The sequence below is a fragment of the Pollicipes pollicipes genome, unplaced genomic scaffold (assembly GCF_011947565.3).
Source record: "Pollicipes pollicipes isolate AB1234 unplaced genomic scaffold, Ppol_2.1 Scaffold_4002;HRSCAF=4701_pilon_pilon_pilon, whole genome shotgun sequence".
NCBI lineage: Eukaryota > Metazoa > Arthropoda > Thecostraca > Pollicipedomorpha > Pollicipedidae > Pollicipes > Pollicipes pollicipes.
Window position 1 is genome coordinate 47,282,312 of NW_023596420.1, and position 23,103 is coordinate 47,305,414.

Below are 23,103 nucleotides of genomic sequence, written 5' to 3' on the forward strand. Positions count from 1 at the left end.
TGAGGCCCGGCACACCTTCAGAGACCGCCGCGATGAGGCCTGAGGCCCGCACACACCTTCAGAAGGCCACCGCGATGAGGTCTGAGGCCCGGCACGCCTTCAGTGGGCCGCCGCGATGAGGCCTGAGGCCCGGCACGCCTTCAGTGGGCCGCCGTGATGAGGCCTGAGGCCCGGCACGCCTTCAGTGGGCCGCCGTGATGAGGCCTGAGGCCCGGCACGCCATCAGGAGGCCTGTGCGATGAGGCCTGAGGCCCGGCACGCTATCAGAGGGGCCGCCGTGATGAGTGCCTGAGGCCCGCAACCGCACTTCAGTGGGCCCGCCGTGATGAGGCCTGAGGCCCGGCACGCCTTCAGTGGGCCGCCGTGATGAGGCCTGAGGCCCGGCACGCCATCAGGAGGCCTGTGCGATGAGGCCTGAGGCCCGGCATGCCATCAGGAGGCCGCCGCGATGAGGTCTAAGGCTCGACACGCCTTCAGAGGGTTGCCGCGATGAGGCCTGCGTAGCTGCGGTGCTAGCACATCCCGGACGGCCGCTGACTAATGACGGACATCTGAGGGGCGTTAGCGATGCACTGCCGGCCTTATCGCTCTCTGAATAACTCAGGTGGCCTCGCCCGGGCGCCGTCAGCCGGTCAGGCAGGCCATGCTCGGCACGGGTCTGGTATTCAGGTGATTGGGGCACCGTGTCCAGACAGAGCAATGCTATATTCAGACATGTGCATTCGCTAAGTGGCGGCAGAATTGGCCGCGTCTTTGGCACCTGCCCCGCGTCCGTGGAGCGGTTCGTTCACTGCTCCCCAGAGGGTCGCTCGCGCCAGACCAGCGGCAGTTTGTTTGCCGGCGATGTGCTGGTCGGCGGTGATGGTGCCACGCCAGTTCGTTACGCTGACGACTCGCGAAGACGTGCCGCGTCGGTCCCGATGGTCAGCCCCGGGGGACGTCACAAGCATGCAGGAGGTGTGAGACCGGCCACAGACGGCTGACGCGGCCGCAGGAGGACAGCTGGAACAAGGCATGACGCTCGGAAAAGACGGAAGGAATCTGCCGTTCTCGGGGACTGTGCCAAACGAAACATGTGTTCTTGCAGTAAGATGCACGCAAAATGCTCTCAAATCTTTTGAGTTACCGCAGATAATCCCTCAAGGAACCGGTGGAGTACAGCTCCAGCCCGGGCAGCTCCCGACTGGCACCAGTCTCGTGGCACCAAGTGGTTACGTCGGCACCAGTCTCGCAGTATTTGGCGGCGGGGATCTGCCACGTGCTGGTACTTCATTTAAGTCGTCAGAAATGTCGCATATCTTATGCCGCTACCAGTGCTGTATTCAATGCAATTCAGCCGTGGGTATTCAGTCCAACATGCGCGCGCACAGACATACATAGAGGCGAAACTCATAAAATTACTCACAAACACACGTGACGAATGGCTCCATTGCATCAGTGCAAACTTGCATATGGCACGCGCAGTATCACCGATGCAGACTGTCGAGCGTGTGTGATTACGTAAAAATGTTTAACAACGTGGTACCACGGTCTGTGTTTGAAATACTACGGTCAGTAGAGAGATTGCGTCATCGTGAAGCTTAACAAGGCACGCCACAAGGATCACACTTGCACGTAATGAATGGGCAACAATAAACAACCAATTCATTTTGGGCTCGTGTTTGTTTACCCTATTCGAGCGATGTGCTGGTCGTGACGTCACCAGCACCGGTGTGTCCGGCTGGCCGCCGGGTCGCGGTGGTGCGGCTGTGGAGAGAGCGCCGAGCAGCGGCGCCCGGCACGGGCAGCGGCCGAGCGGCAGCGCAGCGTGCCGGGCGGGTACGGGCGGCAGCCGAGCGGCAGCCGACCGTGCCGAGCGAGTACGGGCGGCGGCCGAGCGGCAACGCAGCGTGCCGAGCGAGTACGGGCGGCAGCCGACCGGCAGCCGACCGTGCCGAGCGGGTACGGGCGGCGGCCGGGCGGCAACGCAGCGTGCCGGGCGGTACTGGCGGTGGCCGAGCGGCAGCGGGCCGTGCCGAGCGGGTGACAGCGCAGCAGACTAGGCAGGCTCGGCGGCAGGGCAGAGCCTGTGCCGAGCCCGCAGCGGACAACCGCTCGGTGGTAGGGCAGAGACGGTGCCGGGCCCGCAACGGTCACCCGCTCGGCGGTAGGGCAGAGACGGTGCCGGGCCCACAACGGTCACCCGCTCGGCAGTAGGGCAGAGACGGTGCCGGGCCCGCAACGGTCACCCGCTCGGCGGTAGGACAGAGACGGTGCCGGGCCCGTAGCGGACAGCCGCTCGGCGGTAGGGCAGAGACGGTGCCGGGCCCGCAGCGGACACCCGCTCGGCGGTAGGGCAGAGACGGTGCCGGGCCCGCAGCGGACAGCCGCTCGGCGGTAGGGTAGAGACGGTGCCGGGCCCGCAGCGGACAGCCGCTCGGCGGTAGGGCAGAGACGGTGCCGGGCCCGCAGCGGAAAGCCGCTCGGCGGTAGGGCAGAGACGGTGCCGGGCCCGCAGCGGACAGCCGCTCGGCGGTAGGGCAGAGACGGTGCCGGGCCCGCAGCCGACAGCCGCTCGGCGGTAGGACAGAGACGGTGCCGAGCCCGCAACGGGCACCCGACGTGTCACAGTGCTGCGACGCATTTGTCTGGCTAGCGCCGCGCCAATAACTCGCAGTGTCGTCTGAGCAGACCCATCCACCGTAGACCGAGGTCTGAATTCTGAGCAGCCATCTGCATGCAGGAGTTGGCATTGCGGTTCGGACGGGTGCGGTGCAGTCCCAACGGCCTCCGGACGGCGCACTGCCAGGTCGCTCAGAAGTCCCAGCTCTTCTGCCACCACAGATGGTAGTAGGTGCTGTTCGTGCCGTCCTTCGGCCGCGGTCCCGACATCCCGTAGCAGAGAGGGTGGAACAGGTAGAAACTGGAAGCGCAGGCAGACTCCGTCAGCGATCTCGGGGCCGCCGACACATGCCAAGCACCGTTTGTAGAAGCATACTTAAACCCGGGTTTAGTAAGGCTTCATCATACTTAAACCCGCTTACAGTGGTATTCGTGTCAGCAAATACACGTCAAGTTTCCAGCGACATTGTGACGCTCGCCCGCCCGTTGTTCCCGTGTCTCGTACCCCTACCCTTTAATGTGATCCACCACCGCGCGCGCACTGTGGCCATGCAGACAGAACATCCGACACTCATCCGTTAAACCGACCAAAGGGATTTGCTGTTGGGGCGTCTTCATATGCTTGCTTATTTGTTTATTTAGGACATAAGCATTCCACAGGTAAAAGCCCGAGCAGACCAATTTTAAGAACAATAGATATACGATACGCGCACAGACAAAAAAACCTAACCAATACTCATACGCGCTCACACACATACACATTATACACAGCCGCGTATCAAGTCATCAAGAAAATGTTCCACGTGTGCCGGCGAACCTTAACAAATCAGATCGGAATGATTTTGCTGGATGGAAAAGTTGGTTGAAGGAAAATACCGCAAAAGTTGATTGCAGACAGCGGGCAGTCGTGCCACAAATCCATTTTTAGCAGTGTTGACCCTTGCAAATGGCTGATGAAAAAGGCTGATGTGCCGAGAGCACCGGACGGGTGTAGCCAGACTGAAAATTGATGCCAGGTGAGCGCAGTCAAGCCTGTGATGAAGTACGTTGTACAGAAATACGATGACAGACGGAGTGAAGCATGCCTTGATAGATGATCTTTTGAAGAAAGCGAGAACATGCTCATAATCCAGTGGAGGACACCGAGACTGGCTGCTCGAACCCAACCATATGAGAAAGCGGTGTTGTATTATTTCGAACTGGGCGAGATGGGAAACGACGGCACCGTTCCAAATAATGCCACCGTACTCTATCAATGGTCTCACATGAGCGTTGAAGGCACAAGGCAAAGCCTTGTGATTGAACCGCGCCTGACGAGGGCACGACGGCATTTGCACGCTTCGCATGAAAATGCCCAGCATCCCATTTTCTTTTGACACAGCTAAATCTATGTGATTGGCAAAGGTGAGTTTGGTGTCCAGCAAGACGCGAAAGTCGCGAATCTGTTGGCAGCTATCCAGGCGGTGGCCGCCTAGTGCGTATGAGTAGTGAACAGGTGACGTGCGGATGGTGAATGAGATGGTATTGCACATAGCTGGGTTCAATTTCAGTCCCCAGTTTTTGGACCATTCACAGAGGCGATCCAAATCCGCCTGAAGTGTAATACAATCTGCAACGTTTTCGATTCGGCGATAAATTGTCATATCATCAGCGTACATCAGGCACTCACTCTTGATTTAGTCAGGAACATCACCTAGAAAGCAGGCGAACAGCAACGGTCCTAGAATGCTGCCTTCCGGCACACCAGATTGCACTGGAATCCAGTCAGACTGTTTGCCGTTCAGCACTACCCGTTGTGAACGATTGCTGAGGTACAACTCCAGCCAGGTGTACGAGCGGCCAGTAGTGCAAAAAGAAGAGCGAAGCTTGTGTAGCAGAAGAAGGTGATCCACGCTGGTGAATGCTGAAGAGTAACCGGTGTAAACTGCATGTTTGTTTACCTTTTGAGATAGATGTCCAGCAGAGTTCAAGAAAACATGAAAGGTTTGTGATGCAAGAGCACTTTGGAAGGAATCCGTGCTGGGATGAGGGAGGGGCGGGCAGACAAACCTGGCATAGGCTATAGCTCACAATTTTCTCCAATATTTTTGAGCAGATAGGAATCAACGACACAGGTCTGTAATTTTCAGGCAGCTTTTTGTACCCCTTCTTATGCGCCGGCATCACATTCATCACGCATGGCAGGGAAGACGTCAGAGTTTAGAGGAAGCAGGCATATTATTTCTAACGGAATAGCTAGCTCCTCAGCACATTCCCTGAGAATCCGGGCACTGAGCCCGTCGGGACCACAGGCCTTGTGTGCAGTGATATTACGTAATAAGTGTGCTACACGACCATGCGGTACGGTAAAGCCGTCTAATCCAGGCGCATCGAGCAAAGGTGGGTCAGGCAATATACGAACGTCAGGGTCACAGAACTTACGAGCAAAACACACATTGAGACAGTTGGTACGCTTCTCATCACCCTTGTACACATCCCCAAGAGCGGGAGATAAGTGCGCTGATGACTTCAAGGCCTGGTCAAAGGACCAGTAACGTTTTGGGTTGCTCTTAAAGTTTCGCACTAGACCCAACAAACACTCGCGATATTTAGCATCAGCTGCTGTTTTGAAGTCGGTCAAGCAGTAAGGTGCCTAGCAATATTTTCGGCGGTCGGAAGCGCTTTCTTATGTCTGTGAGCCATCTCCTTGGCACGCAGCAAGTCTCGAACGGACCGCTCGAACCATAGAGGAAATTTCTTTCGGAGCTCAACAGCAAGTATGAAGTCTGCAGTGGGGGCGAATACAAGACCATAGAATAGATGGACAGCATCATCAACACTTAAATCATTTACAATACGCCAAGGAATAAGCCCGAGAGAAGTGCGCAGACCATCGAAGTCTGTCTGTAGTTGTAAGTCTTAGATCGAGAAGGGCGGGGGCCGGCTCACATTGTACAGAAAACTGAGTCGTCACCATACGGTGGTCAGAGTTGAAAACACCGTCGCTGACCTCAGATGCAGCAGCTCCGCGATAGGAGATGGCGAGGTCCAGGACATTCTCCCCGCGCGTTGGTGACGTTACAGATTGCACCGCTTCACACTCAGCGACAGAATCTAGGAATTTGACGGCTTTGGCGGTGCGTCTGGGCAGCGTGGCTTAGTCGCCATTACCCTGCCGCCAAATCTCAGGTAAGTTAAAGTCGCCCACGATGAGAAACGGTAGACTGGCGGGGGCTAATGCTCTAGAAGAAGGCAGCGATCAAATTTACATCACGGTCAGCATCTGGCGGACGGTAGCAGACAGCCATGATGATAGGGTAGATGGTTCCCAACTGGATCGCCAGCAACTCGCAGTCGGGCTCCAGGTCTGGTGACAGGCTTGTATTCACTGTGCAAGCAACGTCTCCTCCTCTGCCGTTCCCGTCCTTCCGGAACCAGACGTGGTCCGAGAGGCCCAGCTGCAGCTCAGAGTCCAGCACACGTGATCCGACCCATGTCTCGGTCAGACCGACAACATCGAAGCCAGCTAGCTGGCCACAGCGAGAGCGCAAGGTGCATAACTTGTTCTTCAAGCTGCAGACGTTCTGGCAAAACACTCGCAGCGTTCTCAGCCTGTGCGCCGGCCCTGGGTTCACTTCCACATCTCCAGAGAGAAGGAAGCTCGCCAGAATCCAGTTGCACCAGGTAGGTTTGATGGGCTTGCGTCGGTACTGCAGAACAGACGGGAACAGACCACTAGCTCCGAACTCTGGTTCAGAGACAGCGATGCCGACAGCATCTGATTCTTGTCTCCTGTCATCGCGGAGGCCAATAGATGCCAGAAATACAGCAAACAGCGGGGATAAAATCCAAGCCCCCACGGGACTTAAGCCTGCGACAGCTCAGTAGTTCCGCACCAGCGAAGGAGGACCCGCAGAGACAGACGCACTATCGCCGCGGCCACCAGTCCGCGGTGCTTGCCATACCCCAGGCTTGTCCGGGCTTTGTGTCCTCTCACTGGCTTCAGGCGGGCCCCGGCAGTCATGACAGTGCCGGGTGCGCTTTTCAAATTACTCACCGACGCTCAGGTCTGTCGTCGAAAGCGTACAGTATCTTCTTTGAGCAACAACTTCAAAAGTAAGTTAAACGCCTACAAACCAAGTTGGCCGCTCAGCTGAAGACCTTAACAACGCGATGCACTCAGATCGCCGATATCCAGGGAGCGTCGCAAAACACGACCACTCCACGCGCCAGCTGGCCACCAAGTGATTTGCCCTTATGCAACAAATCTTGCCCATTATGCCCAAGCAGCTTCTTTAAGGACTTTGACCTCGAGTTTTTTTACTCTGACTGTTGACCTTTACTCAAGCACAGATTACTGACGGACTGACGAGCCCACGAAACACACCCGCCTGCTGAGTGGGTCAGCGACATGACATTCTCCGTTGCCTGTGCCCTGGTGTTCAATGTGCCTCCATCACTCATGGTCCACACAGTGTACATCAGTGGGCATGAGCGCCTGTTTGAACATTTTTCGGGCACTCTTCGTCCAGTACGACCATTTCTAATGGTTGCGTGACTTCCTGTGGGCTCTCTCCATGGCTGAAACTATCCAGACTGCTTAAAATGAGCTTGACCGATTTTTTTGCAGTGACAACTTGGTTCATAGACCCCCCCCCCTCTCCCCACCAAGCATGGCTTGATGTAATAATTCTAACTGCCCCAGCCCTGTGCAGCAACTCAGTTTAACGGACTGTTTTGCCCTTAAGGTTTAATCGTGCCGCTCAGTGCCGCGAAATGGCCACTCCCGCAAGCTTGCACTCTGCTCGGTAGTCCCCTGACCGTCACAGTTGTGTGTGTAGGCGCACTTCGGGCATGGGCTCTAAAGCTTGTCACGCCAGAGTTTAAAAGCTTGAGTTTTAAAAAGCTCAGAGTTTTAAAGTTTGTCGGTGTCAGAGTTTGGTGGTTTGTCTCCTGGACAACAGGCGGCGCTGGTGGGTTTCGGCTCCCACCATTGCTGCTCGGGTTTTAGCGCTAGCCGAGCGGGAGCTATTGTCACTGGCGCGCTAGGTGACCTGGATGGACACTCATCCTCTCGCTTTAGCTCCTTCCGCACCCAGGGCCACAGGACAAGAACCGGTGTATAGACTGGTAGTAGCGATGGTAGCGATGGCATGCGATGGCAGCGATGGCATGCGGAAGCCCAGGTTTGACCCTTTCGCGTCACCCAGTGACCTCCCACACCAGGTCATCCTTGATATAATAACACGGTGCGCGTGCAGATCAAAGTCGTATCCTCAGTGAGGGACATTGCAATGGTCTACATGCATCCGAGCTCAGAGGCATCATATATCACTGACTTCGTTGAACTGGAAAAGGTCATTGATCTTTTATGGCGCTTTGAATGCTTGAAATATATCGTCATATGGCGATTTTGTGCCCACAATTACTTTCTGGCCAGACCAAAACAAAATACCTCCCTGAACTGATGCAACATTGGACCTGAACTTTTAGACATCAGCCGTGGACGCATCCTAAACCGCGCACGTTTCACAGCGATGCCATGCATCATTTCTTGTCGCCATAAAGATTGCTTTGGGGCGGCATGCAATCCAAATGACACCTCCTCACCCAGGCAGACTTAAGAACTAGGCGTACCCACACTAACAAAGTTTTAACGTTGTATCTCTTTGGTGCCAAATCGGACTAAATCGTTTACAACGGGCATTCAGCCCACTCGCTTCTCAGACCGTTCCTTCCTTCGAACTCAGCACGTGTTAGCATGGGCCCACGGGGGCTTGTTGAGATGGTGGGCTTAAATGTCGATGCGCTTTCCGTCGCGCTGTTGGAAAGGCCCAACTCTGTCGACGCTGCTGGTCAAGCCCTACCCCAAACGGGACAGCAGTTCTCAATAACCTCTGCCGCCCAGATCCGCTGCACTGAGGGACAGATGCACTGGGGGACAGTCCTTATCAATAGCTGGCTAATAGCTAGCTATTGGCCTAAACTACACGATCAAACGAAGCCATCGCCGCCTAGTACCCACTGGTTAAGAAAGACCTCTATCCATTGACGGCCTCCTTGTTAGACACGTCAGTCCCGTCCCAATGGACCGGTGGCGGATCACGCACCTGTAGAAGAGCGCGGCGACTAGCACAGCCACGAGCCAATGATAGACGGCGGCCCGGCGGGCCTCCGGCAGCTGTCTGTACAGGCAGGTCAGCAGAAAGTCCAGCACCACGCCTGCGGGCGGCGAGGTCGCGTCAGAGGGCCGCTCGCCGTCAGCTCCGTTCTTGGGAAGGGTCGTCGGCTCCAGCCTGAGACTTCTTGTCTCGGGGGGGGGGGAAGGGGGGGGGGGCGTCTGCAGTACGCCAACACACGGTGCGCAGCCAGGCCTTTTAGGGGGGGGGGGGCGGTATTGCTGATGTACTTATTTCCCGATCCAAGAGTTCAAAAAGTCCATGTAAACCTTCCAAATGCGAGGGACCCTAGACTCCCCCCCCCCCTCCCCTCCCTTTGGTTTCGGCCATCCCAACACCCATCCGTACGCGCGAGGACGAACAGCTGCAGGCGGCGGCGGCAGAGGTTTGCCGTGTCCCCGTCAGTTCGCACCAAACGGCGTAACTGAGCGGGATCGCGCGGCTTGCACTGAACCACACCAGCCGGGGCCGTATCCGAACACAGCGCACATTACACTGAACCACACCAGCCGGGGCCGTATCCGAGCACAGCGCACAATACGCTGAACCACACCAGCCGGGGCCGTATCCGAGCACAGCGCACATTACACTGAACCACACCAGCCGGGGCCGTATCCGAACACAGCGCACATTACACTGAACCACACCAGCCGGGGCCGTATCCGAACACAGCGCACATTGCACTGAACCACACCAGCCGGGGCCGTATCCGAACACAGCGCACATTAGGCGCGGGCCCTTATTCGACTGCAGCTCACGCTAGGCGTAGCCCCTAATCCGGCTCAAACTCAAATCAGATGCAAACCCTTATCTGACCTCAAGCCACACCGGCACACCGCACCGCCACACAAGCCACACCGCGCATGGACCCTTATACAGCTCCAGCTAACAGTAGGAGCGGTCCCTTACTCGACCCCATGCCACACCACGCATGGACCCTCACCCAGCTCCAGACTACATTAGGAGCGGTCCCTTATCCGAACCCAGGCCAACCGCGCGTGAACCCTTATCCTGCTCCGGTCCACACTAGGAGCGGTCCCTTACCGGAGCCCAGGCCAACCGCGCGTGAACCCTTATCCTGCTCCACTCCACACTAGGAGCGGTCCCTCATCCGAGCTCAAGTCACACGAGGCGTGGCCCGCGTCGGTCGTGAGATCCGTCTCCAGCCCGCCGCCCCGGAGCTGTTGACTGCGCCCGTCGCGTGTCCCTGCAGCCGCTGTTGCGTAGGCGGCGGGCCCGGCGGCGGGGTCCGGTTTCCGACACTATCGACCCCGGCATGCCTCCGGCGCCCCGCCCTCGGGAGGTGCTCAGCATCGGCCCCCGAGCACCCTGCAGTGCGCTGCGCTCCAGCGGCACGCGATGAGAATGATGGAACTGAGACGAAACGGAACGTTCTCAGCCCGGAAGTTGGGACATCTGCTCCGGGGCACAGGCGACGTCGCGGTGATATGCCACACAGGTGCAACGCGTATGAAGCGACTCGCACCAATACGTTAGGGTGAATAATGCTACGAAAAGTTGGTGCAGCAGAGTGTTTGGAACAAGCATAACTTTGAGAAGCGGCAAATGGCATAGCCAGCAACGGACTTTGATAAACTTGGAGTGAAAGCCATTGTTGTCGAAGCTCAAAATGTATCGAAACTTGAAATTCAGTAAAGCTTTTAAAACAAAATGGGAGTTAAAGTGACGATAAAGGCTGGGCAAGCGGCGGCTGCACCTGCTGCACCAGGGCGAACCGAGGCGAGAGGCCTCATGTGGGTCAGACGTCTCACGAGTGTATCAGTAGACATGGTGACCTCGGTAGCAATGATGGTCTCAGATGTAGCTGATAGCGACTATTTACAGTGCAGCTTTGCTTGCCATTTACCACTTTGGTGCCGCTTTAAGTGGTGTGTATTGGTGCCGGGCCGAGACATTATTTCAAAATAATTGCAGCCTCTCTCTTTAAAGGCATGCCAAGGCAAAACCAATGTGGCTTAATGCTTATGTACGACCCGCTGATGATGGGCAGACTGAGAACCGAGCGTTGCACGAATAAGCTGGCACAAACGCATGACATCTTTTGTACCTCGCGATGCTATGATGTATGCACCGACCTTGATCGAAACACCGGGCCTCAGAATGAGCGGTGTGCTTTGTGAGGTACCAAACACACGTGGACACAGACGTTGCAGCTCATTGATCAGACATCCTGATTCCAAAGCAAACTGTTGCCGGCGCTTTGACAGTGGTGTTTGAGTAAGAACTCTAGGCAATAGTTTTTATTCCTAAAGATCCAAAACCATCGGCGCATTCTCTGGGTCGAGTCTCATCCTCGAATTCAGGAACACGTCTGGCTCCGATGCCATGAAACTGTGGTTGCACGTAATGGTCCACATATGTACACAGTACAGTAAAGAGGATCAGAAATGCAACGGATACTATGTACGATATAATGAGCGCAATCGTGCGTCGTAAAATAAAGTTTTTTAAAGAGATTCTTAAGAGAACAGAGAAAACGAGTTTTTTTTAAAAAAAAGTCTGCGAAACCGGTAAGGGGAAAACTTTTTCCTGCATGCTCATTTTTTCATCAACCTGTCCAAGACATATGAGGCCCATGTCTTTGAGAGCCGCTACTCGAACTTAAGTATCGGTGACGCTTACCATTAATGTGTTCTTAGAAGTGCCGGCTTTTATGTGACAGCGATCGAGCGTTAAACACTGAAGCTGCCTGCTGTCATGTATGCACTTCCCAATGCTCCAGGCGTGACCCGTGCGACTTTTCTGCGCATTTGCGATGACAGTCGCGTGTCAAGACATCTGAGTAATAATTATAATTAATTATAATTATAGTGCGAATCGCATTTAATGAAACTCCCGCCGAAAACAGCATATCAAACCAGGCCAGCATTCGGTAAATCGACGTTCTTTGGAAATTACGAAAACCACTTTGGTTCTAAAGACACGCATGCCTTAAACGTGCATTTATGAGTTCTCAGAGTGCGGTGCTCTACCGAGAGGTGATACTCGAAGACGCGACTTAAGTGGCAACGTCTCCGTTTTCCACGATGTCCTTCGGTTTTGCACTTAATCATTCAAAACCCCCCCAAACTGCACTTGTATTTATAGTGAAGCGTGTTAGCGTCCGTTGGAGTAAAATGAATCGTGGTGTATGAGCTCTGATCTCTTTAAATAACAAGACAAGACCTCCAGTATTCACGTGAAGCTTCATTCGCGGCAAGACATCGTGCCAGACGTAACTACGCCAACGAGGGAAGTAACGTGTAATAACCACGGAGGCAATCACGTGAAAACTTCCAAACGCACAGGCCACAGCATTTCCTGACACGTACTGGATCGTAACATTTCGTGGACGCTTGCCTCGTCAGCTCCAGTTTGGCTGCAGAAACGCGAATGGTAGCGACAGAACACGTCACACGCCCACGGGGCCCGTTTACCTTGTAAGCACGCCATCGCGTTTAGTCCGCTAAATCTTGAACGCTTCCCAGCCGCCTTATCCGACGGGAAATCTCCTCTAAGGTTAGACTGACAGTTAAATAGTTTAGTGGAGCGTTCCCAGTTTGATCTCTTCCGCTTTTCTCTCGTACATGGCCCATAAAATAGTGCTGCACGTCTCCGAGGCCCCGAGCCTGGTGCCGCTTGAGACGAAACTATAGCCCGCGCAAGATAGTCAAGGCACGGGGGTATCGCTAGAGGCGCACGTGGGGCCGATCGGTCGCGACGAGCTCATCTTGAGAGGCTTATAGTTATGTCAAATAGCAGCATTTTTACTTCTGCCGAAGTGGATACGCACTGCGCAGTTCTGCTTTATAGCATCTGACCTATTCATTCAAGATGGAGAAGCCTGCGATTATTTATCACGCTAATGCGCGGTGGTAACTGTACGTAGATCACACACCACTTCATAATTTACTTAGAGATTTCCATAACCTCCGTACGATGGCCTGCTTTGCACTACATGAAACACCCATTCACCACCCTAAGAAATGCCCTCGACGCGTAAAAGGCTCGTGAACTTCTGGTTTGGGATCGCTGCCCGTTTTGCCACATAAAAAGACCAAAGCTGCTCTGGGTTTGATCGGCGCCGACTGTGGTCCGCACTTCCCCGCTACGCTACTTTTATCAAGAGAATCCAGGAAAATGATTTTCCTCGAATTCAACATATTCCTGGTTGTTTACGGCCTTCCTCAGCCAGGAATACTTGCTCGCGATCGGAAAGATAAATACTGACCGAATCACTTGCATGGTCGCCTGCAGTGCTTTGAACGCATTTGTCGATTGCCTAACATAGGCTGAAAAGTCAAAGCACTCAGGGACAGCCAAATCTGGGAGGGAGAGTAAAGCCACGCGTCGAAAAATATTGGCCGCATCCAAAACAAGCAGCAGTGACGAAACCTAACCCATTTTACTTGTTTCCGGTCGGTGGTCGAAATTATTGACCAGAGTAGCGCACATCAACTAATAAATGTAACGTGACCTGTAACTGCAATACGCGCACAGTGCGATGACTTAGTCCGAATATATGATTTACACTTGAGCCTGACCTTATGCCTGTGCAAGTTCAGGTCCGTTTGACCTACCTGAAAGCATGCAGCTGTAGCACAGTGCCGGGAAGTAGTGGTGGAAGTAGAGTATGCGGCTCATGGTCCAGAAGGGCAGGTAGTGAACGGCCCAGGCCAGCAGCAGCCAGAGACACGCCCGGCCCGTCTGTCGCCGCCACCGCGCTGCAGAACACGCCACACGTCACGCGCAGCCAGCGACCAGCCGCCGGCCACCTGCCGCTGCTCGTAAACCTGTACGGCTCATGAGTCATCGCTCATCACCGACTCTGCTTGCATAACGCTACACAGCTCTTATATCAATAGATATGTTCTTGTTTCGCCAAGGTCAGGAACCACCCCGGCACCACAGATCGGCACAAGGCCACAAGGAACAGGGGCGGAGCGGCCCGCGCCGTGCTGTCTGCTGCGCTGAGGCTACCGGGTCCACCGACCGTGCTGGTCCTGCTCCGACGCCGCTGACGCCGCCGCCGCCGCTGGGCGCCGCGTCTCCTTGTAGCCGATGAAGGCCATGATGAAACAGCTGCACACGAGCAGCAGCAGATTGGCCCACCAGATGGGGGGCGTGCCCAACAGGTACACCCGGTGGGGGTCTTGCATCGAGAAGTGCAAACCCTGGAAACCGGTGGTGAGTTGACGATAATGGACTGGGCCATGACGGATGTATTGCCGCGGCGCATCACTGGAGTGCATGGTGGCTGTGAGGGCCGGTTTCATGGCGATCTATGCGTAAGCGACTTCGGGTGGTCAGGGGGAGAAATTGTATCCAGTGTTGTCTGTCTCAAACGGAGGCTCGATAAACGCCAGGCATATCCAGCTTTGCTGATTCCGAGAGAACGGAAACCGCGTTGTGAAAGTTGAGGAGTTTAAACTGGAATGCGAGAAGTCGTCGCCATCTGATGTGATGCGTCGATTGGTTAAAAACGGGTGGCATGGTGTCCAAGGAAATGCTTGCTGGCCTCCGTCAGCGAACCCGGTAGCAGCACACGACAAACCACATTCACTCTGCGCCGAAGCTTCACACCGTCCTATCTGGCACACTCTACCCGGTAGAGGTCTACACACACACACACACACACACACACACACACACACACACACACACACACACACACACACACCACACACACACACACACACACACACACACACACACACACACACACACACACACACACACACACACACACACACACACACACACACTCTCTCTCTCTCTCTCTCTCTCTCTCTCTCTCTCTCTCTCTCTCTCTCTCTCTCTTTCTCTCTCTCTCTCTCTCTCTCTCTCTCTCTCTCTCTCTCTCTCTCTCTCTCTCTCTCTCTCTCTCTCTCTCTCTCTCTTTCTTTCTACCCGGTAGAGGACGGGCCACATCCAGGGGTGGTCGGAGTTCATCATCTGTAGTCGGCTCGGCACCAGCTTTCTGTTGACCGTCGTTATGATGCCGTGCGTCTCCATGAACTTTCTCGGCAGGCTAGGGATGAAACGACGCCAGTGCTTCGTGACGTTCCGTACTGAAACAAGCCGCAGTGGGGTTAACTCGACATTGCTTCGGTATGCGAGGTAGTCTTTGGAAGCTTATCACTGCACTGCCGGTGCTCTATCTGTGATGGATGGACCGTCGAAATGCCAACGAAGATGCACTTGTGCGGACTTCGACCCTGGCGTCTGGCGATGTTTGGCTCAAATTCAGACTACTGGCACGGAAGCTGATTGAAGACTGAATAAGACAGAGGCAGAGGTAGAGCTGTCGGGGAAAAAGAAAGTGAGTGAGAAAGAGGTGGAAAGGAAATGGGGAAAAAGAAAGAAAGAGAGAAGAGGGAGAGAGAGAGAGAGAGAGAGAGAGAGAGAGAGAGAGAGAGAGAGAGAGAGAGAGAGAGAGAGAGAGAGAGAGAGAGAGAGAGAGAGAGAGAGAGAGAGAGGAGAGAGAGAGAGAGAGAGAGAGGGAGGGAGGGAGGGAGAGAGAGAGAGAGACGAGGGCGCGGAGGGAGATGCAGATGCAGACGTAGACGCGAATGCAGACGCAGACGCAGTGACTGACACGCAGAGGGAGAGCGTGGTGCCAAAAACGTCGCCGAACCCTCGTGCCATCCGGGTGATCACGGTCGAATCCATCAATAGGCGTCCAATCAGGCTCATTTGATGCCGACGTCGCGTCCTGCACTGGTCAGCCGGCCGACGGCTGGATGGCCGCAGACGTCGTTCGGCTGACGGCTGGATGGCGGCAGACGTCGTTCGGCAGGCGGCTGGATGGCAGCGGACGTCGTCCGGCAGGCGGCTGGATGGCAGCGGACGTCGTTCGGCAGGCAGCTGGATGGCAGCGGACGTCGTTCGGCAGGCGGCTGGATGGCAGCGGACGTCTCCCAGCAGACGGCCAGATCGGTCTTCGCGGACGGTAGAGTGGAAGGGCAGCTTGCGTCTCCCTCCAGTACCTACGCCAACGCGGTCAGCATACACCACCCACCTGGACGGAATTGCGACCCATTTTTCCTCCATGCGTGTGCCATGTCTGGGGACCGAGCCGGGAAGTCTGAGTTGGACCGCGGTGCAAGTAAGCCAAAAGGAAATAACTCCGTCACTTTGAAATCGATATGTCCAGTAGTTTTGCCAGCACAAGTTCACTGGGCCTGGTCCCTGATCTGCAAGCTGTCACTAAAGCTGTCGCCTTAACTAAGCCTCTGAAAAAATAGCGAAACTTGTGAAAGAGCTACAACTTGTTTTCTGCCGCCTGTCAAATTATGTAAGCGCCGCACATACATATGAGTTATCCTAATCTGGTAATCGCGTGACTGATCTGAATTTGTGTAAATCCTTGATCGTGTCACCGGCTTCATGCCAGAGCATGGACAGGGTTGTTGAGATATCTTTGCTACCTCCGTCAAATGTAACGGAAGCAATCGGGGCACGTTGAAACTTATTTTGCGGGCAAGCTGGCCTATTCAAGGCGTGATACAAACGATAGAGGACGCATGTGAGGTTCGCAAACCTGCAAAAGTGACAAGCCTGGGAAGAGTATGCACTGCACGCGCACACCTGAGAGGTAGCAGCCCGCAACTGTAGGATATCAGGAGAAGGGGCACGCCGCCATGGCACGGACAAGGGGCAGCCGTGTGACGACAAAGGTCACGATGGATACAGTGGGCACCCATCATTTATCGTCATTTCCGCTGTTCCAGCGCAAACTTTCCACATGGCTTATATCAGCTACATGACCAGTTTGTTCTCAATTATTTGCCGCTGGGCAGAAAATGCACTCATGTACTTTGCATCCAATGGGCCAAGCCCAGCACAACCAGGTCAGTGTTTCAGCCTACTGCTGTATGGGGTGAGTTGAGATAAAAAGCAATGCCTACTTCAAAGGAGCAGAACCTTGTTTGGTACCAAACCTGAACTTTACCTAACTGCAATTAACATAATTAAACCTTACTGCATATCGTCAGCTCTACCAAAATAGCCGGCAAATTTCCAAATTCGCAAACGTAAGGTGACTGCGGGCTGAAATAATGTGTCTCGTAATAATGTAATAATGTAATGTTGCCAGCCGATGTGTTTTTGGATCGCAATCATTAGCGGGATGAAGATTATCGGATATCTACAAATGTGCGAGGCCATCATGCTCTACTCGGCGGAGATCACGCTTATTCCCATTGAAAGGCGGAAGGCAATGGATGGGCGCTATTTGACGCACGACAGACGAGCAGACACGGCCCGACTGAAGACGTACGAGCAGACACGGCAAGGTAGAGCCACCTCGCGCGCAGACACAGAAAGGTAGAGCCAACACGTAAGCAGGCACGGCAAGGTAGAGCCACCACCCGCGCAGACACGGCAAGGTACAGACACCCCGCGCGCAGACACGGCAAGGTAGAGCCAGCTCGCGAGCAGACACGACAAGGTAGAGCCAGCTCGCAGACAGATGCCGCGATGAGGACACACGGACAAGTACTATCCCCGACAGATGACAAGCGGGCAGCCGCAACCCACGGCAAGAAACATGTGGAGAGAAACACGGGGGCGAGGGGCAAGGTCGCAAGAAACATGCGGGCAGTCACTACCCACGGCAAGAAACATGTGGAGAGAAACACGGGGCAAGGAGCAAGGTCGCAAGAAACATGCGGGCAGCCACTACCCATGGAGAGAAACGCATCACTCGCCATCGACTTGTCATAAGACGGGTACAACCATGAACAATAGGACGGGTACAAGTCGCAGTAAGAGGCACCTGAACGCTGGCAGCCTCTCACCGGCAGAGGGCGCACCTGCCACGGATAGACACTGCGAGACGGACAACCTGCAGGTCGGCCGTACTCGGGTGGGGCATATGGTGATGATCAGTCATCACCGGACAGCAAGCCGGCGTCTCATGGGTGTGCTGAGCATGTGATACATGGCCGTGATGGGCAGGACTACTGAATGATTGCCAGCGGTCTGACTGCTGGCTACAAACAAGGACGGATTCCCCCCCCCCCTATTTTGATTGGAGGACTGATGTTGTTGGATGTCGGGCCTACTGAGACGATTCACTACCCGACTGGCCGGTCCCAATATTCCGTAACGGAAATGACCGAGCTATGAGCAGGATCGGATGGAGGCTACTCGCCTGAGCGCCCCTACATGTGAGGCCGATCCGTTCCTAAAGCCGCCCCTGCGTGTGCGGCCGACCCGACCCTGAAGCCGCCCCTGTGTGTGCAGCCGACCCGACCCTGAAACCGCCCCTGCGTGTGTGGCCGACCCGACGGCCGCCGCATGTGGAGCGACGATGATTTGATGAGCGCCGACCGCGGCCGATCGATGGTCTCGCGAGAGACGGACGCCGCGACGGGCCTGTCACCCCGCGCCCGGGACCGCCGCCGCCGCCGCCGCCGCCGGCATCGGCACCGCCGCGCCCTTCACAGCGTTCTGCGTAGAGGCGCGCCCAGCCAGCTCGCGCGGCGTCCCGACAGGCACATATGCTGAACAGCGCAGCAAAAGCGGCTCTTGCGGGCTGAAACCCAATGTTTTGGCAAAACTTGCGAGTCATGACCCACATCTCTCTCCACGCTGACTTCATGCAAATGCGCGCCTGAAAATGGCTGCAGTCCTCCGCGCTGGAACCGGGAGGTCATCTGCACTGACGAGGCGTTAAATCCGTGCCGGTTTGCGGTTCACATCTGTAACGGCGCCTACCGAGACATCACTCTTGATATCGCACGGCATGGTAGCTCGGTGGATTAAACCAGAAGTGATGCATCTCGGTGGGCTGCCAGGCCGACCCTCCGTCTGACCGCGCGAAGCTCACAAGCAATCCACTCTCCAGAGTGCCTGTTCGCCATCCGCTTGGACTCCAATCGTCGTGATAAGCTCACTGAACAGGATTAGCCACGTTTAGGACCGCACTGTGAAGCTTTGAACTGTGCGTCTCGCTCCTGCCAGCCCGGTGACGCACGCGCAAGCACAGTGCATGCATGCGTTGCTGCCGCCGTCGTCGCCATCACCATAAATATCCGTTGAACGTCCTTGTAAGCCTCAGTCACATATCTTTGAGTTGAGCCGACAAAATCACTCCGGGCATCTCTTGGAAGCGGTTCCCGCAGCCACGCGCTCCTCCGCCAGTGTTCGTCTGACGGTCGCCTGTGCCAGCCTGCGCCCATGCGTCTCTGTCCGCGGTTCCGACAGCCGTGGGAAAGTCCAGCTGATGACCTTCAAGCTGCGCGTGACCGTGCACTTCAAAAGCGGACTGGCGTAATCGAGCCCTCTCGCCAGGGCGCGGCCGACGGCGACGCGCGACTGGAGTCGCCAGACGTCCACACTGGCGGTTGCTGATCGCCTGCTCGCGCCGCTAACGACGCCGGGGAGACGGCAGGGGGAGAGCCAGGCGCCAGGGCACCGCCCGACGCCGGGAGAGACGTCAGGGGGAGAGCCAGGCTCCAGGGCACCGCCCGACGCCGGGGAGACGTCAGGGGGAGAGCCAGGCGCCAGGGCACCGCCCGACGCCGGGGAGACGTCAGGGGAGAGCCAGACGCCAGGGCACCGCCCGACGCCGGGGAGACGGCAGGGGAAAGCCAGACGCCAGGGCACCGCCCGACGCCGGGGAGACGTCAGGGGGAGAGCCAGGCGCCAGGGCGCCGCCCGACGCTGGGGAGATGTCAGGGGAGAGCCAGGCGCCAGGGCACCGCCCGACGCTGGGGAGACGTCAGGGGAGAGCCAGGCGCCAGGGCGCCGCCCGACGCCGGACGCAGCCGAGCTCCACCGCCTTTGATGGCTAGCAAAGTCTCGTGCTGACTGCCACCCGTTCTTCCCAGGCGAAAACGTACCTCACCCAATAGATAAGCGAGGGCACGTCGTCACGAGAAAGACAGTGATTTGTACGCTGTGCAGCAGTCCGGAAAGATGCGGAGCGACATGGCAGCCGTGCGGGCCAGTTATAAAATCTAAGCACCGCGAGCTCCAAACATGCTCTCAAAAGATTTCGGGTGCAATTTGCATAGTAAAACTGAAGCGCCACGAGACCCTCGCGAAACAAATCACAGCCCCCTTACGTGCGCAGTGCAGCCAATGTCAAACAGCCAACGCGCGTCACATTCGGTGCGCCGCGGCGACTGTGACGCGGCGACACTCACGGCGCGGGTTGATGTGCCGGTGGACGGTCCAGGTGACTCCCTCGTCCGTCAGGCGCTTGCTGCAGGTGATCTCCAGCTGGTTTGCTGCCCTGTGAGGGCGGCAGCAGGCATGAGTACGTGGCAAAGGCAGCCCTCGGGAAGGCGCCGACGGTTTCGGCTCGGCCGCCATTAGTGCGGCTCCAAGCGACGCGTCCCGCGGCCACGCCGCACGCACACTCCAGGCGCCTTGCTGGCCTGGTCAAACGGCCTTGCGTGTCTGCGAAGTCACGATGGCTGGGACGTGAGATCGATAGCTCTTATTCCAGCAACGTATCATCCGTATGACGTGCGGGATTCACGACCACGTTGGGCAGGCTTATCGGAGGCAGCATCAGGCGAAACGCCTCGTGAGTGCCATTTCAAGCATAAATTGCCGGCTCGATAAGAGAGAGCAAACCGTCGAACTAAATAACGCTGACTAGAATGTCATTCCGAGACGTCGAAATACCTAGATTCGGAATTTGTGTCGCAAGATGCGAAGTTAAACATAAGGGTTTTGAGTGCCAGCGTCCGCATCACGGAGCCCCACGCCGAGGTCGCGTGTCGGATATCTTTAAAACGATCGTCTAACTGATTGTCAGAGAAAAAGTCGGGCTGTCAGCTCGGAGAAAATGCAATTTGGTGATTAAGCGATTCGGACTAAGCGATCCAGAAGCGATCCAGTTTGAGTCTGATGTGTCACCAATTTTCATCCTGCCAGTCTCTATCCCCAATTCACCGCGCCACGTCACCTTTTCTCGGCTTTTGTCCTCCCGCGCCTTCTGTTCACCCCGCTCAATCGCCTCCCACGCTCTCTACCAAACATCCATCTCTCTCTTCTTCATCTGCCTCGATCTATCTTTCATCTATCTCTCTCCCCCTCTGTCCTTCTCCCGATCTCAGCAAAATTGGCGTCTTCAAAGGCTGCAGTTCGCCGGTGTCAAAAGCGTTGGAATTCCGATCAGCCTGGTCGGCTTAGCGTGATCGACCGCCATCTCCCACCGCGATCAGCGGCCGCTCAAGCTCACCATTCGGGCAGCTTCTCCTGGGAGGCATAAACGGCGCACCGAAGACCCGGGTTGAACAGACTGAACGTCGTGTTAATGGCTTCCAGCTGAGCCTCGTCGTCCAATTGGGCAGCTTGTATCTCGAACGCGCTCTGGTATTTTTGCAGTTGTCTCTGTAACGGGGCTTTTGCTGAGCATGCGATGCTATCGAATGCGGTTGTGAACGGCAGACACGGTCGGAGGCAGTAAAAAGGGTGTTTAGACTACCGGAGCAGTGACAATCGGCCACCATAGAACGCATGGAACAATTGGTCACCACGTATGCAAGGCCATTCAATGCATGGAACAATGGGTCACTACTTATGCATGACCATTCAACGCATGGAACGATTGGTCACCACGTGTGCTGGGCCGTTCAACGCATGGAACGATTGGTCACCACGTATGCAGGGCCATTCAACGCATGGAACGATTGGTCACCACGTATGCATGATCATTCCATAATATTCAAAAGCTCTTTTCTCTAAACGACACTATCGTATTGGTGAAATCTTATACTACATGGCTGCCACGGCGGTGGCTCAAACCACTACGTGCGTTATATGCGCGTCATTCCCAGAAAGGAATCCGGGATGTGAACCTTCAGTCTTGGAATCCAGATCCTACAGGGCCTAAATCCATTCGGAAAGCCCCGAAGAACCTTTCGTCATTCTGGATACCATATCATCTTCGGCGACGGATCCTGCAGGGTCCCAATCCTCGACCCAGTGTTGGCGGAAGATCTTTTATGATGCAGGCTCAATCTAAAATTGTTGTTGCAGCTTCTCAAAAAGTCAGCTTTCGAGAACGGCCTCCTTAAATCGAATTCCACCCGAAATCTACACGTGGTTGGGTGCCATCGATCCCGAAATGCGCCACCCAGTTTTCACATTTTCATTTCGGAAAGTTCAAGATAAAATCTGTTCAATAACGCAGAGTCTAATTAAAAAGGTTTAAAAGCGGCGTTTTTGTCAGACAATTAATCTTGGCGCTCTTGAAAGATTCAGTTTTCCTCTGAGCCTGAACCCGTGTTTTAAAACATCAAAATGCTCATTGGAATCTAGTTTATATTACGCAGTTGCCGAAGGGCATTCTGGGACCTAAGCTTTCTAAAGTGTCTCCGAAACATTGCCTGGGATAACGTTTCAAAAGGTTTTCTGGCATTCATTGCTCGCCTTGAGTCCACATGAATGTTTAGTTCGAGCATAACTATTCACCCAATCATAACCTGTTAAAAAGTATGAAAATGCATGGTAAAACGGAATTAGCGGCGCCGTTGTAATTATTTTCCAATTTCCGTAAAGCTTTCAACATGAGATCAAACCTTGAACAGCTTGCTATAAGAGGAAGCATACGGAACCATCAGCCTGTGCTGGAGCCCGCCGATTATCCGGGCCAAGCCAGGCCGAATGGTGCGGCCGTGCCTAACCACGACTGTGGGAGCACAGTCGGTCCCAAGCCAATGCGGTGTGCGCTCCGCTCAACTCGGGCAGCTCGCAGCTCACCTCGGGCAGCGCCCCGCTCACCTCGGTCAGCGCTCCACTCACCTCAGGCATCACTCCGCTCACTTCGGGCAGCGCTCCGCTCACAATGGGCAGCGGTCCGCTCACATTGGGCAGCACTCCGCTCACCTCGGGCAGCAGTCCCCTCACATTGGGTAGCTCGCAGCTCACCTCGGGCAGCGCTCCGACCAGCATCTGGGTGCTGGTCTTGAGGGCGCGCTGGTGGAACACGGCCAACACCCGGCCGGTGGTGTTGTGCACCAGGCGAATCCGGTCGCCGTTCAGCACGGGCTCGGGCGGCATGTACGGGTTCTCCCAGTCCGGCACTTCCTCCTCGTCGTGCGGCAGGATCTTCCTGCCGGCCCGGACCGACGCTCGGTTACGGACGCCCCGCTGGTCGTGAACGGCAACAAGCGACCGACGGGCACCGGGCGCAGTGAAGGCAGCCTCATGGCGACAACCGCTCGGCGACCGGTGTCGTCAGGGTCACGGCCGAAAGACCTGACCCGGACGGGCCCCGGGTCCGCCCGATTCAGGCGTCACACACCGCCAGGGTGCCCGACACGACTCTGACCAGTGCCGGCGCAACACCCAACTGTGCCACTGGCGGAGTGTGTGCCGG

The 23,103-nt window shown here is 55.7% G+C and overlaps 1 protein-coding gene across 2 annotated transcripts in view; it reads right to left on the minus strand.

Moving 5' to 3' along the window:
- Positions 1-1,972: 1,972 nt before the first annotated feature.
- The window catches only part of LOC119093602 (protein O-mannosyl-transferase 2), a 31,414-nt gene continuing 10,283 nt past the window's right edge, over positions 1,973-23,103 (minus strand). For both annotated transcript variants that reach the window (XM_037216578.1, XM_037216577.1), the window contains 8 exons: positions 22,653-22,836; positions 20,962-21,113; positions 19,916-20,004; positions 14,670-14,830; positions 13,753-13,933; positions 13,340-13,483; positions 8,691-8,802; positions 1,973-2,902 (listed from right to left, as the gene is read on the minus strand). In XM_037216578.1, coding sequence (XP_037072473.1) covers positions 2,794-2,902; positions 8,691-8,802; positions 13,340-13,483; positions 13,753-13,933; positions 14,670-14,830; positions 19,916-20,004; positions 20,962-21,113; positions 22,653-22,836 — 1,132 coding nt within the window. In that variant the 3' untranslated portion in view covers positions 1,973-2,793. The remainder of the gene's footprint in view (positions 2,903-8,690; positions 8,803-13,339; positions 13,484-13,752; positions 13,934-14,669; positions 14,831-19,915; positions 20,005-20,961; positions 21,114-22,652; positions 22,837-23,103) is intronic.